Below are 15,140 nucleotides of genomic sequence, written 5' to 3'. Positions count from 1 at the left end.
CCTTCCCTCCGAGCTCCGGCGCTGTTTCTGCTGCTGTATCCAGCTGCGGAGACACTCAGCGCGGCTAGTTCCCATAAGGTCGGCTGCTCTGGTCGGTTCCGAGGCTGACTGGAAGTTGGGAATGTCGCGGATGCGCTCTGGAAGGACGTAGAGAGGCCAGGGGCTGCAAACGGGGTCAGGCACGCTCTCCATCGGAGAGGGGGAAAGCGGAGCTCCAAGGACATGGAGAGGGGGGATCCAGGTCGTTTACGGTGTTAACAAAAATTCTGAAGTGATTATGTAATTCTGGACGACAGAAAGAATTCTCAGACTAGACGGAGCTTTGTTCGCCGCCAAGAGAATTGGAGCTCTAATTTGGTAAATCGGTTTCCAAGACAGACGTCGCTCCTCTCCCGGCTGCTTTTCCTCACACTTTTCGGCCACATTGTCGCCTCAGCCTCTGATTTCGACTTCCTCGGTTTCCTTTTTCCTCTTTTTGGTGCGTAACCTGCGTCCGTTCGCAGCAGAGCTGTCTGACTTTTTCAGTCTTTCCTGAAGAGGCCTGCAGCGGCTGGAGGTTCATTGTCTGGTCACAAGGCTCGTGCTCTGATTTCTCCTCCTGGTCCTCTGTCAGAGTTACTCACTTCCACCATCAAATGCGACTGGCTCGCACAGGGATGAGAGGCTGTGCGTTCTGGTGTGGATGGTCACAAGAAGCAGAAACATTTTGTTTAAAAAAGAAGCAGGAAGGTAAAATTTCAGAGTAATTCCTGGGGGATGTAAAAAAAAAATGCTCCCTCTCTCTCCTGCTCTTTTGCAACCTGCCTTGCAGCGTTGAGCCCTCGGCATGTTAAATAATGTTATTAAACTAATGATAGTAGTTCTAGCATCATTAGCTCATGTTCTATATTCTGTATGCAGGTTTTTTGTGTTCAACAACGTGTTTGGTGGAAGGAGGCGTCCAGAGACGTGGTGTTAGGTAAACAGGTCCCTCATAAATGAGACTGCATGTCTTAATGGGACCTGTCCGTATAAATAAAAGTTAAAATTAAATAATAATGATACACATGTGGCCACTTCTAACAGCATTTCTTTGCACCAGCTCTAATTTCTACTGTAGTGCATCAAAATAGCTTCACAAGAAATCAAAGCTCAAGATAAATTCTTAAACTGAAGGAAATATCGTCTAGAATAAATCCAATAACATCAAACTGCTCTTCAAAAATATACATTTAATGTGTCAGCAAACAAAATACAAGATATTACAACTATGGCACAAAACTTACGTGTCCAGCCCTGATTTCACTTCTACTTGAATCTTTTCTAAATTCTCTCTTGTGCCTGTAGGTCTAGAAATAAAACGTTTAATTTATCAGTTACTCCACTGTCTGTCTGATCCAGCTGTCTGTGGAAAAATACTGTTTCTGTATTGAATATTACTATATTATTATTATTTAAAGAATTATTTGTGTTTACAGTGATTTTTTGGGGGGGTTGATATATCATGTAATTGAATGGTTAGAACACCTGTACAAGCAGAGGTGGTGATATGAGAGAAAATATTCCATTCAGGCATTGACATTAAGATTTTTTTTTGGGGGGGGGGCTAAACTGAATCCAACATTGACGTAATGATTTATAGGATTTTTTGAGTTAAACACATCTGTTGGCATGAAAAACAGTTTGGTCTATGATGCAATCATTAACATCACAGAAATGTTCTTTAACTACACAGAACAAAAAATCCTAAATTCATCAACTTAATGGAACCTTGAAGAAAATTCTGATCATGAACAGACAGAATTGCAAACGCAGTGATAAACCGTTGTTACACAGATCATCATCCTTGTAATATTAACAATAATATAAGTTAATTGTCATTGCTTTGAATAATAGAACGAAATTTAAAAAAGGTCTTCACTACACACTCACTCCCACATGTGTACAGGCAGACATCTTCAAACATGCAATAAATAAACACAGTTTAAAAGATAAAAAAGTCCACGGACAGTTCAGATGGAGGAGGTGGGGGGCCGTGGGATAGGGTTCAGCTGAGGGGTAGAGGCTGTGCCGTAGCCTTGTTGTATGGACCTTCAGGGCCCTGAAGCGCCTCCCAGAGGGCAGCAAAGAGAAGACATGGTGGAAGGGTTGTGATGTCTGGTGACTCTGCAGGCTTTGCTTAGACAGTGTGATCTGTAGATGTCTTTCAGGGAAGGGAGGGGGCAACGGGCGATGTCGGTATGCTCTCTATAGAACAGGAGTGTCAAACGGCAGGTTTTAGTTATATCCCTGCTCCAACACGCCTGAATAAAATCAAATGGATCCAACAGCTTCTTGTCAACTTCTTCACAATAACCCATTATTTTCAATCAGGTGTGTTAGATCAGGGGAACAATGAAAACCTGCAGGATACCGGCCCTCGAGGACCGGAGTTTGACAGCTGTGGTGTAGAAGGTTTTCAGCAGTCCAGAGGAGATGTCATTCGTCCTCAAAATCCTGCAGAAGTCCAGTCTCTGGTGGCCTTCTTCACTGCAGCAGTGGTGTTGATGCCCCATTTCAGGTCGTTGCTGATGTGAGATCCCAGGAACTTGAAGCCGGACACCTGCTCCACCGCTTGTCCGATCCTCAGCGGCAGGTGATCGTTCCTTTTCAGTCGGGTCCAGGAAGAGCTCCTTAGTTTTCCTGATGTTCAGGGACAGGTTGTTTTCTGCACACCAGCCGGTCAGTCTGTCATCTCTCATCGTTGTTTGGGATGAGACCTATGACAGTTGTGGGTGAGAGTCCCAGGTGTAGAGAGAGACCCTGGTCCCGTAGCTTCCTGACAAGTATGCTGGGAACAACAGTTTTAAAAGCAGAGTTAAAATCCACGAAGCCTGACATATCCTCTGCTCCAGAGGGGACATAATGTGGAGAGCAGCGTTCAAGGCATCCTCTGTGGATCTATTTGCCCTGTAGGCATGGTCCAAGGTGGGAGGGAGAGTCGTCTTCAAGTGCCCCAGGATGAGTCTCTCAAAGCACTAAAAGACTATTGAGGTTAGGGCCACAGGTCTGTAGTCATAGGGGAGTTGCTGTTCACTTGTTTTGGAATGATGGTAGCAGATTTAACACAGGCGGGGACAATAGCATTAACCAGGGAGAGATTAAAAATGTCTGTTAAAACCTCTGTGAGCTGGTGAGCGAGTCCCTGAGAACCCTGCCTGGAATCCCATCAGGGCTTTTTCAGCATTGATTTCAGGACACGTTCATCCTTGTATGTGTGTAGGGGGACAGGGTCATCAGCCTCGGTCGGTTTGTGTGGTTTGACATCGTCTGACGGTCTCTCAAACCTTAGTTTAGTTATTTAGCTGCTTTTCCAGGGATGTACTCCCAGAGTTTGTGCTGGAGACCCTGCCATACGCATGCCGTGTCCACAGTCGAGAAGTGGCCTTGGCCCTCTGTCTGTAGGCGCCCTTGGCTGTTTTAATGCCTCGTGTCTGGCCAGGCTGTACTGCTTCCTGTCCCCTGGTTGTAGGCTGCGTCAAGTTCCCACAAGAGGTATATAGCTATATAGAATTTGTGATGTTAGAGGAAATGTTTGTCTTCACATCATTATTTTTCTACTTTTCATGTTAAAATTATTATGGTCCTTTTTTCAGGGATCTGTACTAAACAAAAATGTATTTTCTGGTCTTTACAATATTAAGTCCCATACGTTCCCCTGCTTGATGGTGACAACAGGCCAGGTTAAGAGACAGATGGACAAACTACACCATAGGAAGGCTGCAGGTCCGGATAGGATCTGCTCCAGGATCCTGAAGACCTGTGCCACCCAGCTGTCTCCTATTTTGCAGCACTTGTTCAGAGGGAGCCTGAGTCAGGAGAGAGTTCAGTTCTCTGGAAGACGTCCTGCTTGATTCCTGTCCCCAAGTAGTCAACACCATCAAACCTCAATGACTGCCGTGCCGTGGCCCTCACATTGCATGTAATGAAGGTGCTGGAAAGGCTGGCCTTGGCCAATCTAAGATTGCAAGTGAAGGATCTGCTGGACCTTCTGAAATTTGCCTGCCAGCCCCAGTTGAGCGTAGACGCTGGTAGGTGTACTGAACATTGCTTTCACACTGCTTTGACAATAAATAAAAATGGATAAGTTGGCAAAAATCTTGCTCTGAATAAAGAAAAAAAAAAATCCCTGGGCTCACATGTAGCATTTTACTTCTGTCCAGACACCTGACGGCATTTCTCCTCACAAAGTTTTAGCTATCTGGCCTCAGAGGTCACAGCTGAAACCCTGAGTCCAGCTTCAAGACGGTTGTCACTCAGCCTGGACCTGCACTTGCATTTATTAAAGTCCATAGTGGAGAAAGCTTCTCAGAGAGATATGTGCTTCCAGAAAAGGCACATCACACAGCTAAACACTGTTGACAATCCCGGGAAGGGCAGAGGCACTTCCCTCAGAAAATGTCTGCTTTCCCCTGCGCCGATCTGAACTTAGTCTTTAGCAGCTGTTGCACTGCGAGTCAATAAGTTCCTTTTGCAACTCACTTGGGACGCTGCCCACATCAGCTGAGACGGGGGCTGCGAACAGCTGGGAAGTTTCATGGTGGCCTTTGGCCGGATCAAACTCCTGCAGCAGACACGTAGTCCTCTCCACAGAGTGCCGGGCCCTCCTCCACACAGCCATGCCATGTTCATATTTCAGACATCTGCTGCACTGTGCCTGTTGGTGTGTGGCACAACCGCTGTGTCTGTGTTTCCCCCCCCCCAACTTCCTTTGTTCCAGCGCTACCAGTCTGTGTGTTTTATGGGGTCGTGCATGGGGGTCCATCAGTGGTGATGCCGACCAGTCTGTTCCACAGCGAACCCGCGCGCTCCAGCGCATCACACAGCTGCAGAAATATATCCATGGCTCTAGTGCATCGGACACACACTCAGTAACTCCTCTGTTACTCCGACTGCTCATTGATACCTTATAAAAATGGCTAGCTTATCAAGCGCCACAGAGTATACTGTGAAAGCTTGTGCTTTGTATTGAACAACATTCTCTTCTCCGGACACAAGATATCAGCAACTTGCTGAATGCAGGCTTTCCTGCTTCGGAGATTAACTCACCAACCACATGGCAGCATCAGGTCCTTTTTGGCTTTATGGAAAAGACTTTGCTGAGAAGTTAATCCTCTGTGTAGCTGTGTCGCTCCTTTTTTCCTCTCGTTTCCCACCTTTTTCTCATGTTTAGTCGCGTAACAACGTTTGAGATTGTATTGTATATTTTTTTTCTTGCATATCAGGCGTGTTGGAATTCCACTCAGCTCCACAAAAATACTGTGATATCTGTCTTTACTGGAATATTCTGTGTTTACTGTCCACCTTTCTTTTCTGCTTGGGAAGAGACGTATTTGTTGTCTGCTGCAAAGCACAGACACCTGCGCATCTTTTGAAAAACAAAGGCTCAGCGCGGAGGTGTTGGGCAGGCCGGATAGAAGGGTAGGACAGCCGGATGTGGCCCGGGGACCAGGAGTTTGAGACCTCTGCTCTAATGCTTGTAACAGCATCCAGCCACTGCTGCTGGGTGAGAGGCTAAGGGGTATGGAGGTCCAGGACTCCATGGTCTCCTGGTTTACTGACTACTTGACAGGCCACAGTTTGTCCGTCTGGCAGCGTCCTGTCTGATGTGGTGGTCCTCAGGGAACTGTGCTGTCTCCTTTCCTCTTCACCTTTTACTCCTCTGATTCTCAGTCTAACACTGAGTCCTGCACCTTCAGAAAGTCTCTTTATGCCTCAGCTGTTGCTGGCTGTCTAGGAAAGGAAGGGGAGGAGGACAGAGTGCTGGTGGACCAGTTTATAGAGTTGACTGGCAGGAATCACCTACATCTGAATGTCACTGAGACCAGAGAGATGGTGATAAACTTCCAGAGGAAGAGGACTCCTCTACCTCCACTGAAAATCCTGGGGCAGGAGGTGGAGGTTGTTAAGACTTAGAAGTACCTGGGAGAGACCATGGACCACATACTGGACTGAAAATCCAACACAGATGCTGTTTATAAGAAGGGGACGACCTGGCTCTGCTTCTGGAGACACTCAGATCCTTCAGTGTCTGCAGCAACATGTTGGAGATCTTTGACCAGCCTGTTGTCTCCAGTGAGCTTTTCTTTGCTGCCGTGTGCTGGGAAGCAGCAACACCAGCAGACTGAACACACTTAGAAAGACGGCTGGAACTGTGGTGGAGAGGAGGTGCTGAACAAACTGGTTTCCATCCTGGAGAACCCCGACCTTCCTCTCCAGCAGAGCGGAGCTCCTTCCCTACCAGACTGAGACGCTCCGGCCGTACGGACAGATACAGGAAACCTCTCCATAACTGATCAATAAGCCCTCTGGCAGACTGGCCAGGTTCTAGCTGCTGCTTCTATCCACCACATTTTGTTCTACTTTTTAAATTCTATTTTGGTTTGCACATGGTTTTTCTTGCATTTGATTTTGCACATCCTTTTTTAACTTTATATACTTCTTTATTCTCTTCTTCTCACTGATTCTCTCCTGCTCTGGTATTTAGTATGTGTTTATATTGTATTTATGATCTGGTTTATGGTTTAGTATGTTTTGTCTCAGCATCTCTTCCTCTTTTTGCGCAGCTTTGATTTTGTCATCTAACAAAATAACATCGTTCATACTAAGGAAAGAAGTTTATAATCAGAGACTTAATAACAGCTGAAAAATAATTTCTGTGTAACCTAAACTTTTATGTTGACTCACTTTAAAATAACTCCTGATGTCCTCCTTTCTTTTCTTTGCTCCTGAAGTTCTGACTGAAGATACCATAGACATATATACGAACAGTAGTAAATGTTGGTATCGTAAACCCTGTGGTTGGTTCCTAACTAAAGGCTCTCACATAGAGCTGGGCGATATGGCCTCAGATCAGTATTGTGTTTAATTGAAAATGTTCCCTCGATTACAGTTAATTAGCAGTTATTATAGTATTGTTTTATTTTTAGCCTTCATAGCTTACTGAAAGATTTTGTTGCAGATTTTTCATAATCGAAGAGCAGATGTTGATTTTTGTAATAAGTAAAGGAAAGCACACAGTTTAATTATATATGGTCATATAATGAATATTTTTAATATTTATCATATATGCAAGATCATTTTAATAATTGTCATAAGGAAGATTACATTGATTATTGGTCCTGAATGTCGATCTTTGATTAATTTTCAATAACTACTCTCACGCAAAAGTATAGACTGGATGATATTTCATGACTAACAAGTGCCTGAAATAAAAAACAGCAGATCTGAAGAAGCTGTAGAAACTAGTACACACCAAACTCCCCATCCATATCTTGGCTTCTAGTCCTCTGAGCCAGAAACCTCACGTGATCTAACAAAAACGAAGAAGAAGAACCATGGAAACAACGGGAAAACACCCAGCATCAGCATGGCTGAGTAATGATGGTGGTCTTAGGACTACGTTAACAGAAAAATCCAGAACAGAAAACAATAACAGGCTGGAGACGATGTGAACACGGACAGTCACAACTCCGGAGGCGTTAGCTTTACCCACACACGTGAAGATGTTTGGTCGTAAATATTTAATATGTTTAATAATTCCGATTGTCGGACACGACCTGTTTGAGAGCCGATTGTCAGGACGAATTCCCTCTTAACACCACACCACCACCACAGGAACGAATTCCCTCTTAACACCACACCACCACCACAGGAACGAATTCCCTCTTAACACCACACCACCACCACCACAGGAACGAATTCCCTCTTCACACCACACCACCACCACCACAGGAACGAATTCCCTCTTCACACCACACCACCACCACAGGAACGAATTCCCTCTTCACACCACACCACCACCACCACAGGAACGAATTCCCTCTTCACACCACACCACCACCACAGGAACGAATTCCCTCTTAACACCACACCACCACCACAGGAACGAATTCCCTCTTCACACCACACCACCACCACCACAGGAACGAATTCCCTCTTCACACCACACCACCACCACCACAGGAACGAATTCCCTCTTCACACCACACCACCACCACAGGAACGAATTCCCTCTTCACACCACACCACCACCACCACAGGAACGAATTCCCTCTTAACACCACACCACCACCACAGGAACAAATTCCCTCTTCACACCACACCACCACCACAGGAACGAATTCCCTCTTCACACCACACCACCACCACAGGAACGAATTCCCTCTTCACACCACACCACCACCACCACAGGAACGAATTCCCTCTTCACACCACACCACCACCACCACAGGAACGAATTCCCTCTTCACACCACACCACCACCACCACAGGAACGAATTCCCTCTTAACACCACACCACCACCACAGGAACGAATTCCCTCTTAACACCACACCACCACCACAGGAACGAATTCCCTCTTAACACCACACCACCACCACCACAGGAACGAATTCCCTCTTAACACCACACCACCACCACAGGATCGCTTTATAGGAAAATCTTGTAAGATAATCGGGCGTTTGCTGTCCTTGGTCGGGAAAGGGCAAAAACCGGGACAAAAACAGTCTAATAATCTTTGTGTGCGCACCCAGGTTTGCTGACCTGCAGCAGTATGAGATGAAGAGCCTGATGCCTCTTTTAATCGTCAGTATGCAGTAATCTGTAGAGGAAACCGTCTAAATCCAGATATCTAGTTGTAGGTGCAGTTTACTTAATTCATGTACATTGTAGTAATGTCAACTTTGATTTTGATCCTAGTTTCATTATTTACAGGCAAAACTGTTAATTATTTTCACTTTTAATGTAACTTTGGAATCTCATATATTTGTTGTTTTGTGTTACAAGCATAGACTGTATATAAAAGATGGGCGGAGCCTCCGTGACGTCACCCGTAGGTTTCTGAAGAGCTGAATTGATGCTTATTGGGCGTTCCCACTGTCGCCATCTTGGCAGCCTCATGTGTGTCGTTAGTCCCAGAAAATCCAAAAATGGGGAAAAAGGTGGAGCTGAGAGGGGGACTGTGAAGGTGGGGGTGGATGATTGACGTCTATCAAACTCCGAGCTGCCTGTAGCTAAGAGCTAAACGAGCTAACCCGGAGCTAACGGTAGCTAACCAGCTAACAGAGGTAGGCAGGCTAAAGCTACTGTTAGCCGGCTAAAAACCGCGGTTGTGCTGCACTCTCCCTTCTTGCCGTGGATATTGGATACCTGTCAATCAAAAGAACACGCCCCTAATTAATGCCTAATTTCAAGATTAAATAACATCCAAACGGATGAGTTAGAAAAAAATTCACTCCCTTACAGTCATCATGAAGGTAAACTTGACCTATTAATCCTAAAATGGATTTTTGTACCAGGCTTTAAACGTGTTTATTTCTGCTGTGAAGTTGGTCTTTTTAACATGGGAGACTATGGGGATTTGCTCGGTTTTGAAACCAGCCCCTAGTGGACGAGGGGGGAACTGCAGTTTTTTTGCTCTTCCAGATAGTCTTCACATTTTACAGGTGGAGGTTGCTGCTTTGTTATAAGCAGGTGAACAGAAAGAGGGAGCTTGTACCTGTAAGAAGGTTTGTGGCAGCGAGGAGTTTTGTTTGATAAATCATCATTTTTGTGGAAGACACATTGGGAACGTGCTTCAGCCGTAAACTCTGGATTTAGATGAGTTTTAATGGAAAACCTACAATGGTCTTGTTTCTTAGTTTCCAGAATTCCAGTATTATTTCTGTCTCAAACAGCTGGAAGCTAAAGCTAGCTAGATATCCCAAGTCCAGTTAGAGGTCTTGCGGCCTTTTCATCTGTTTTCTCTGAAAGAAATCCAGAGTTCATATGTGGAATTTATTTATTCTTTACACAACAGAGGAGATCTGTGTGTTGTTTGATTTGTTAGGTTTGTATTCTGTCATGTTGGCATCAAAAAATAGAAATAAATAAAAATTATAAACGTAAAAGGACTGTTCATGTGATTTTACACATTAACAGTGTTGGGAAATTAATTCAGAATAATCTTGATCATTTTTTTTTGACCAAGGAAATCTGTAATGGTGACACCCCTGGTGTTTATTTAAATGCAACAAATACCAAAAGGACTCATGTCTTTAAAGATGACTAAATGTATGTCACCTGTGAGACGTCAGATATCCGGAAAGAAGCTCCTGACGCTGCTGACACAAGTTTTTCTGAAGCCGAGACGGAAACTGGCCCTGGGACAAGTTGTTGTTGGTACAAGCAGAGAGCTGATGTATAAAAAAATTCTCTGCGCCATCATGATGAAGATGCTTATATGCGCTCTTCATCACATGCATTCTGACTGTGTGTTTACACAGTGAGAGTTGTTAGCTGCTCACTTTGTGTGTCAAACAGGAGTTTTCCACGCAGCGTGCCAAGGCAACATCAGCCAATCCTCATTTCCTCATTCCTGTGAGCCTGAGGTCGGTCCACACATACACAGAGCGGGTTATAGCATTGTTCTGAATCACTAAACAGGCTGTTTAAGCTTCCTGCCTTGGCTTTTCTACAGGTGTTGAACAGTAGGCCTGCATTGTTCCCACTCTGCGTGTTACCCAGGGTTTCATCATGTCAGGCTGAGCTGGTGTCCTGATTTGTAAACTGAGGTCAAACTGTAGTGGGCAGAGCTAAAAAAGACGTGCTTATCCGGGCTATCTGTCGTTCTCCGAGTGTGTTTCGTCACTGAGAGCAACCACAAGCAGACATGTCGTCTTCATCACAGGGAGATGCCTCCTCATCCTCAGCTGCATCATAGGCAGTAATCATCACTTCCTGCTGAGAAGTACAGCGTTTAAAAACAGTACTGAGCTTTAATAAACATGTCAGTCATAATTATCAGTCTGGAGGGCAAATACCAGCGTTAGTCCTCAGATTGTCACGTTTCTATCTATCTAGAACTTTGGTGTTGGAACAAAAACAAAGACAAAAACAAAATGAAAACAAAAGAACACTCAAATATTTTTGGCTTTAACCCTTTAAACTCTGCTAGATGTCCAGCGCTCCAAGGGTCTATCACTTAGATCAAAACCAGTTCCTCAGGAACGGTAGTGTGTGTGTGTGTATGTATGTATGTGTGTATATGTATGTATGTGTATATATATATATATATATATATATATATATATATATATATATATATATATATATATATATATATATCCCAAAAATGGAATTATATGATGGGTAGAGGCAAGTCTGGGCTTCCCTGTTTGGGCAGCTGCCCCTGCAACCCAACCCCGGATAAGCAGCAACAACTGGGAAAGCACTAATATCAGCCTGTAATCTCTTGATTTCAAATAAAAACATCTGCTTTCTGCTGCATGAAAACTTTGTTGTAACCTCTGTTAAAACAGGAAGGTATTTGTCCTACATTTTCTGGCAGCCGTGGCTTGTTTTTGCTTTGCTTTCATGTTGAATTAGAAAATGCCTACGAACACCATCAGTCTGATCAGAAAGAGCTCGTTTCATAAAACACAGTGGGAGATTAAAACATACTGAAGGAAACATGGTCTCATGGAGAGGTTTGTTGTCTAAATGACACATTTCTAACGTGCATTTTACTTTCCTGAGTTTACTGATCAAACACACTAAAGTGGTGTCATGAAAACGATGAAGGTGGTACATAACAATGTGCTTATTAGTCTTTCTTTAAGGACTCGTTGTATATGAGCATGACATATGCTTTAACGATGTGTTTGTGACCTAAACTCTGGCAGCCTGCTTCCATCTGTTCCTCTAGGATGCGACGCTGCCATCTGCACAGCTGTGACATGTGAAGAGACTCCTGCGTGATCCTCTTGAGCCTTTAGGTAAGAAACATTGTCTTCCTCCTGGTTTGTGCGGTGACCTCTTCCTCCGTGTGATCTCAGAACTGAACTTTGTTGTGTTTCTGCAGCAGAATTCACGTAAACCGACGCTGCGTCCGCATCCTGACTCCCCCTGCCTCGGGCATGCCTCAGGTAAATCCAGGAGTTGTTCCTGCTCCCACAGTTTTAACAGTGCTCTGGCCTGTGTAACATCTATGTAACAAAAGCACCTTTAATACTTAGAAAAAAACCTGAGTTTCAGTAGAAATATGTACATTACTAGGCATGAAAATAACTAACAAATAACTTTGTACTTCTTACAGTCAATGCAGATGCTATCAAAAAGACAGCTTTTTAAAGAGAAATGTACGAGTCAGGCACTGACCAAATTACATAAAAAAAAAAAACATAATTAAGTTTAAACACTAATATTTGGTTGGAAAAACGTTTAAATTTATGGAAGCATTCGCTGTGGCATTGTTTCGTTAAATCTTCTGCAATGTCACAAGATTTACTTCCATCCAGAGTTGCAATGGGGTTGAGGTCTGGACACTGTGGTCCATCCATGATGTCTCCTGTTCCCTGAACCACTCTTTCACAGTCTGAGCCCCATGAGTCCTGGCACTGTGCCATCAGGGAAGATGGAATAACCTGCTCACCCAGTGTAATCAGGTAGTCAGCTGACCTCATTCTTTGGACACATAATGTTGCTGAACATAGACCTGAACCTAGACCTGAACATAGACCTGGGCCTACACATGAACATGGATCTGACCCACAGTGAACCCAGATTATAGACTGCCCCCACAGGCTTGTACAGTAGGAACTAGACATGATGCTGCATCCCTTCATCCTCCCCTCTTCTTACCCTGATGCTCCATCACTCTGGACTCATCAGACCACATGACCTTCTTCCATGGCTCCAGAGTCCAGTCTTTATGCTCCCTAGCAACCTGAAGCCCTTTTCTCCGTTTTCTTATGGCTCCACAGCTGTTCATGTGGAAATGTTCTAGCTTTCACTACTATACATAGCCCTACTGCTGTTTTTCTTCCATCGGATTTCACCAAACTTTTAAAGTGATCAACGGTTACGGCCATTCAGGATTTTTTTTAACCACATTTCTTCCTGGAAGACTATCGTTTCCCACCATCCTGTTTGACATAAATAAAACTGAAACAGTGGAAATCAAGAAACAAGACCACATATCTGGAATTAAATACTCTTCTACAGACCATTGCACACTGACGACTAAAAGTGAGTCCTCACCACTTTGTACAGAGGAACGAGAGCTTTCTAATCAGCGGCAGCTCTCTGTAGCATGAACAGTACTTCTGACCAGAAGGCACTGAAGAGAGAGGAGAGGGCTGTCGAAAGGATCATTGGAATCTCGCTGCCTCCTGAAAGGACCTTGGTGGAACAGCGTTGCCTCTTAAAGGAATTGCTTTCTAGGGGCCCCACTCAGCCTGCCCGAGGACCATTTCCCCTTATTCATGTCCCGTATTGTCTTTTTCATGTCATGGTTTGCAGACTGTTGATCCACAATGACACCTTAAAACCAAAAGAAATCTGACAAGGATGATTTAATCCATTAGTTTGGAGGGAATAGCTCTTCCTCTGTCGTACGTTGCCATGAAAACACGAAAGGAAAATAAAGCAACACAAGTGGTAACATGCAGATGTTTAGCTTTGTTTTCCTTCCTGATCTGATGACATGATTCAGACATAATGTTTTCTGGAAAACCATTATGTTGAGGGATCATTCTGGTGTTTTAACTACAAATTTTTATTAAATAATTTAAAAATGCTTTGTCCATTTCAGCCGGGTATGAATGGGATGGAGCCTGTGTTTGGCGAGGCCTACGGGGGCCACAGGGGTCTGCTGAGCCCCTGCCCAATGGCCATGTCACCACAGGGGGGCAGGACTGAGTATGACCAGGTGAGACAGAGACTGCTGTGCAACTTTTGGTGAAACTGGAAGCATCTTTAAAATGTTCTCTCCACCTTGCAGAGTGTGCTCCTCATGCTGGGCTCCTCGGTGTCGCCTAGGAAACGACCCTTTGAGTTGCTGAGCGACCTCGTAGATGACGGGGGCTTTGGTGAGGACCAGCACCCGGAGCGCTGGGATGTGTCTGCACTGGACGAGATGACTCGTTACACCAAGCTGGGCCTCGGCGTCGGGGGGGAGCTGCTGGCCTGCTCTGAGGAGGCTGTCCTGATGGGCCGCTGGGGGAGGAGCAGGGAGGAGCAGGAAGAGCAAAGGGGCGAGGAGAGGAGGAGGGGGAGCAGACACACATCTCCTCTCAACACCCAGGAAGTCCAGGCTGCTGCTGGTGGGAGAGAGGAAGGGCATGTCTCTGTTTCCATAGCAACACAGAGGGAGTTATGTGCTGCAGGAAGAGCGGCAGTAGGAGGACAGGATAGGGGGATGTCAGGAGAGTGTACAGTGGAGGTGTATCAGGTGGAGGAGGAGGTGTCAGCGGGGCTGGTTCTGGAGCACTGCAGCGAGGAGCACAACTACTCCCTGAGCCAGGTAGGGGAGCCGCGGCTGGCGTCGGCACACAGTTCCCAGTCTGAGGAGGAGCAGGAGAAGGAGACGCAGCAGGAGGAGCAGGGCAGCGAGGAGAGCCAGACCGTCACAGAACTGGAGCTGGAGGAGGAGCAGGAGGAGGAGGAAAGGGCAGAGGAGGTGGAACTCTCCAGCACCTCGGAAACTGAGTGTGGTGAGTTTTTAGCTTCAGTGTCTGATGAGAGTTTGCAGTCGGACCTGAACAGATCTGAGGGTGGAGCTTCGCTGTCATGTCTCCACCCTCAGACCTGATACCTGCTCAGGTCCGAGGATGGAGGTCGTCATTTAATTTCTTTTATAGATCCATTTTTCCATGTCAAACCAAGAAAACATTCCAGAAAAGGGTGGTTTTCCCATTTAGTAACGTTCCCATTCCTTCTCGCTGATAGAGAATCTCACGCGTTATTTTTTCCCATTCTGCCTGAAAACATGTCTGCAGGTGTCGACAGGTTTCTGTTTGTTTCAGGTCAGGACTGCAGACCAGTCAGTCCAGCATCTTCCTCCTCCTCCTCTTCCTCATGCTGCCGTAATCTAGCTAAATGTACTTCTTCGTTGTCTTGTTGGTGAACGTCCCTGGAAAAGACTAAGGCGACAGATGTTGGTATAAAATCTCAGAACTTTTCTGCATTGATCCTGCAATACGACTGCATACATCACAGAATCCTGATCCGACCCCGTACACAGTATTTATATAGCATACATAGTCATCCTCGTACTGAGGGCTTGTGGCGTGCTCAGTGTCGATTGACCAATAGGCAAGGAGCTGACCCTAAAACATGCCATGAAAGACCGTTCCCTCAT

General features: G+C 45.2%; 1 protein-coding gene across 4 annotated transcripts in view; it reads left to right on the top strand.

Annotated features, from left to right (window-relative positions):
* Nucleotides 1-15,140, top strand: part of LOC121638136 (CREB3 regulatory factor-like) — a 50,297-nt gene that overhangs the window by 1,541 nt on the left and 33,616 nt on the right. For 3 of the 4 annotated variants that reach the window (XM_041982653.1, XM_041982652.1, XM_041982655.1), the window contains 4 exons: nucleotides 11,706-11,775; nucleotides 11,862-11,925; nucleotides 13,593-13,709; nucleotides 13,782-14,493. In XM_041982653.1, the coding sequence (XP_041838587.1) occupies nucleotides 11,917-11,925; nucleotides 13,593-13,709; nucleotides 13,782-14,493 (838 nt within the window). In that variant the 5' untranslated portion in view covers nucleotides 11,706-11,775; nucleotides 11,862-11,916. The remainder of the gene's footprint in view (nucleotides 1-11,705; nucleotides 11,776-11,861; nucleotides 11,926-13,592; nucleotides 13,710-13,781; nucleotides 14,494-15,140) is intronic. The other variant, XM_041982654.1, reaches the window with a different exon arrangement.

The sequence above is a fragment of the Melanotaenia boesemani genome, chromosome 4 (genome assembly GCF_017639745.1).
Source record: "Melanotaenia boesemani isolate fMelBoe1 chromosome 4, fMelBoe1.pri, whole genome shotgun sequence".
Classification (NCBI taxonomy): Eukaryota; Metazoa; Chordata; class Actinopteri; order Atheriniformes; family Melanotaeniidae; genus Melanotaenia; species Melanotaenia boesemani.
The sequence above is the reverse complement of the archived record's forward strand: the minus strand, read 5'-3'. Positions and strand labels throughout refer to the sequence as shown.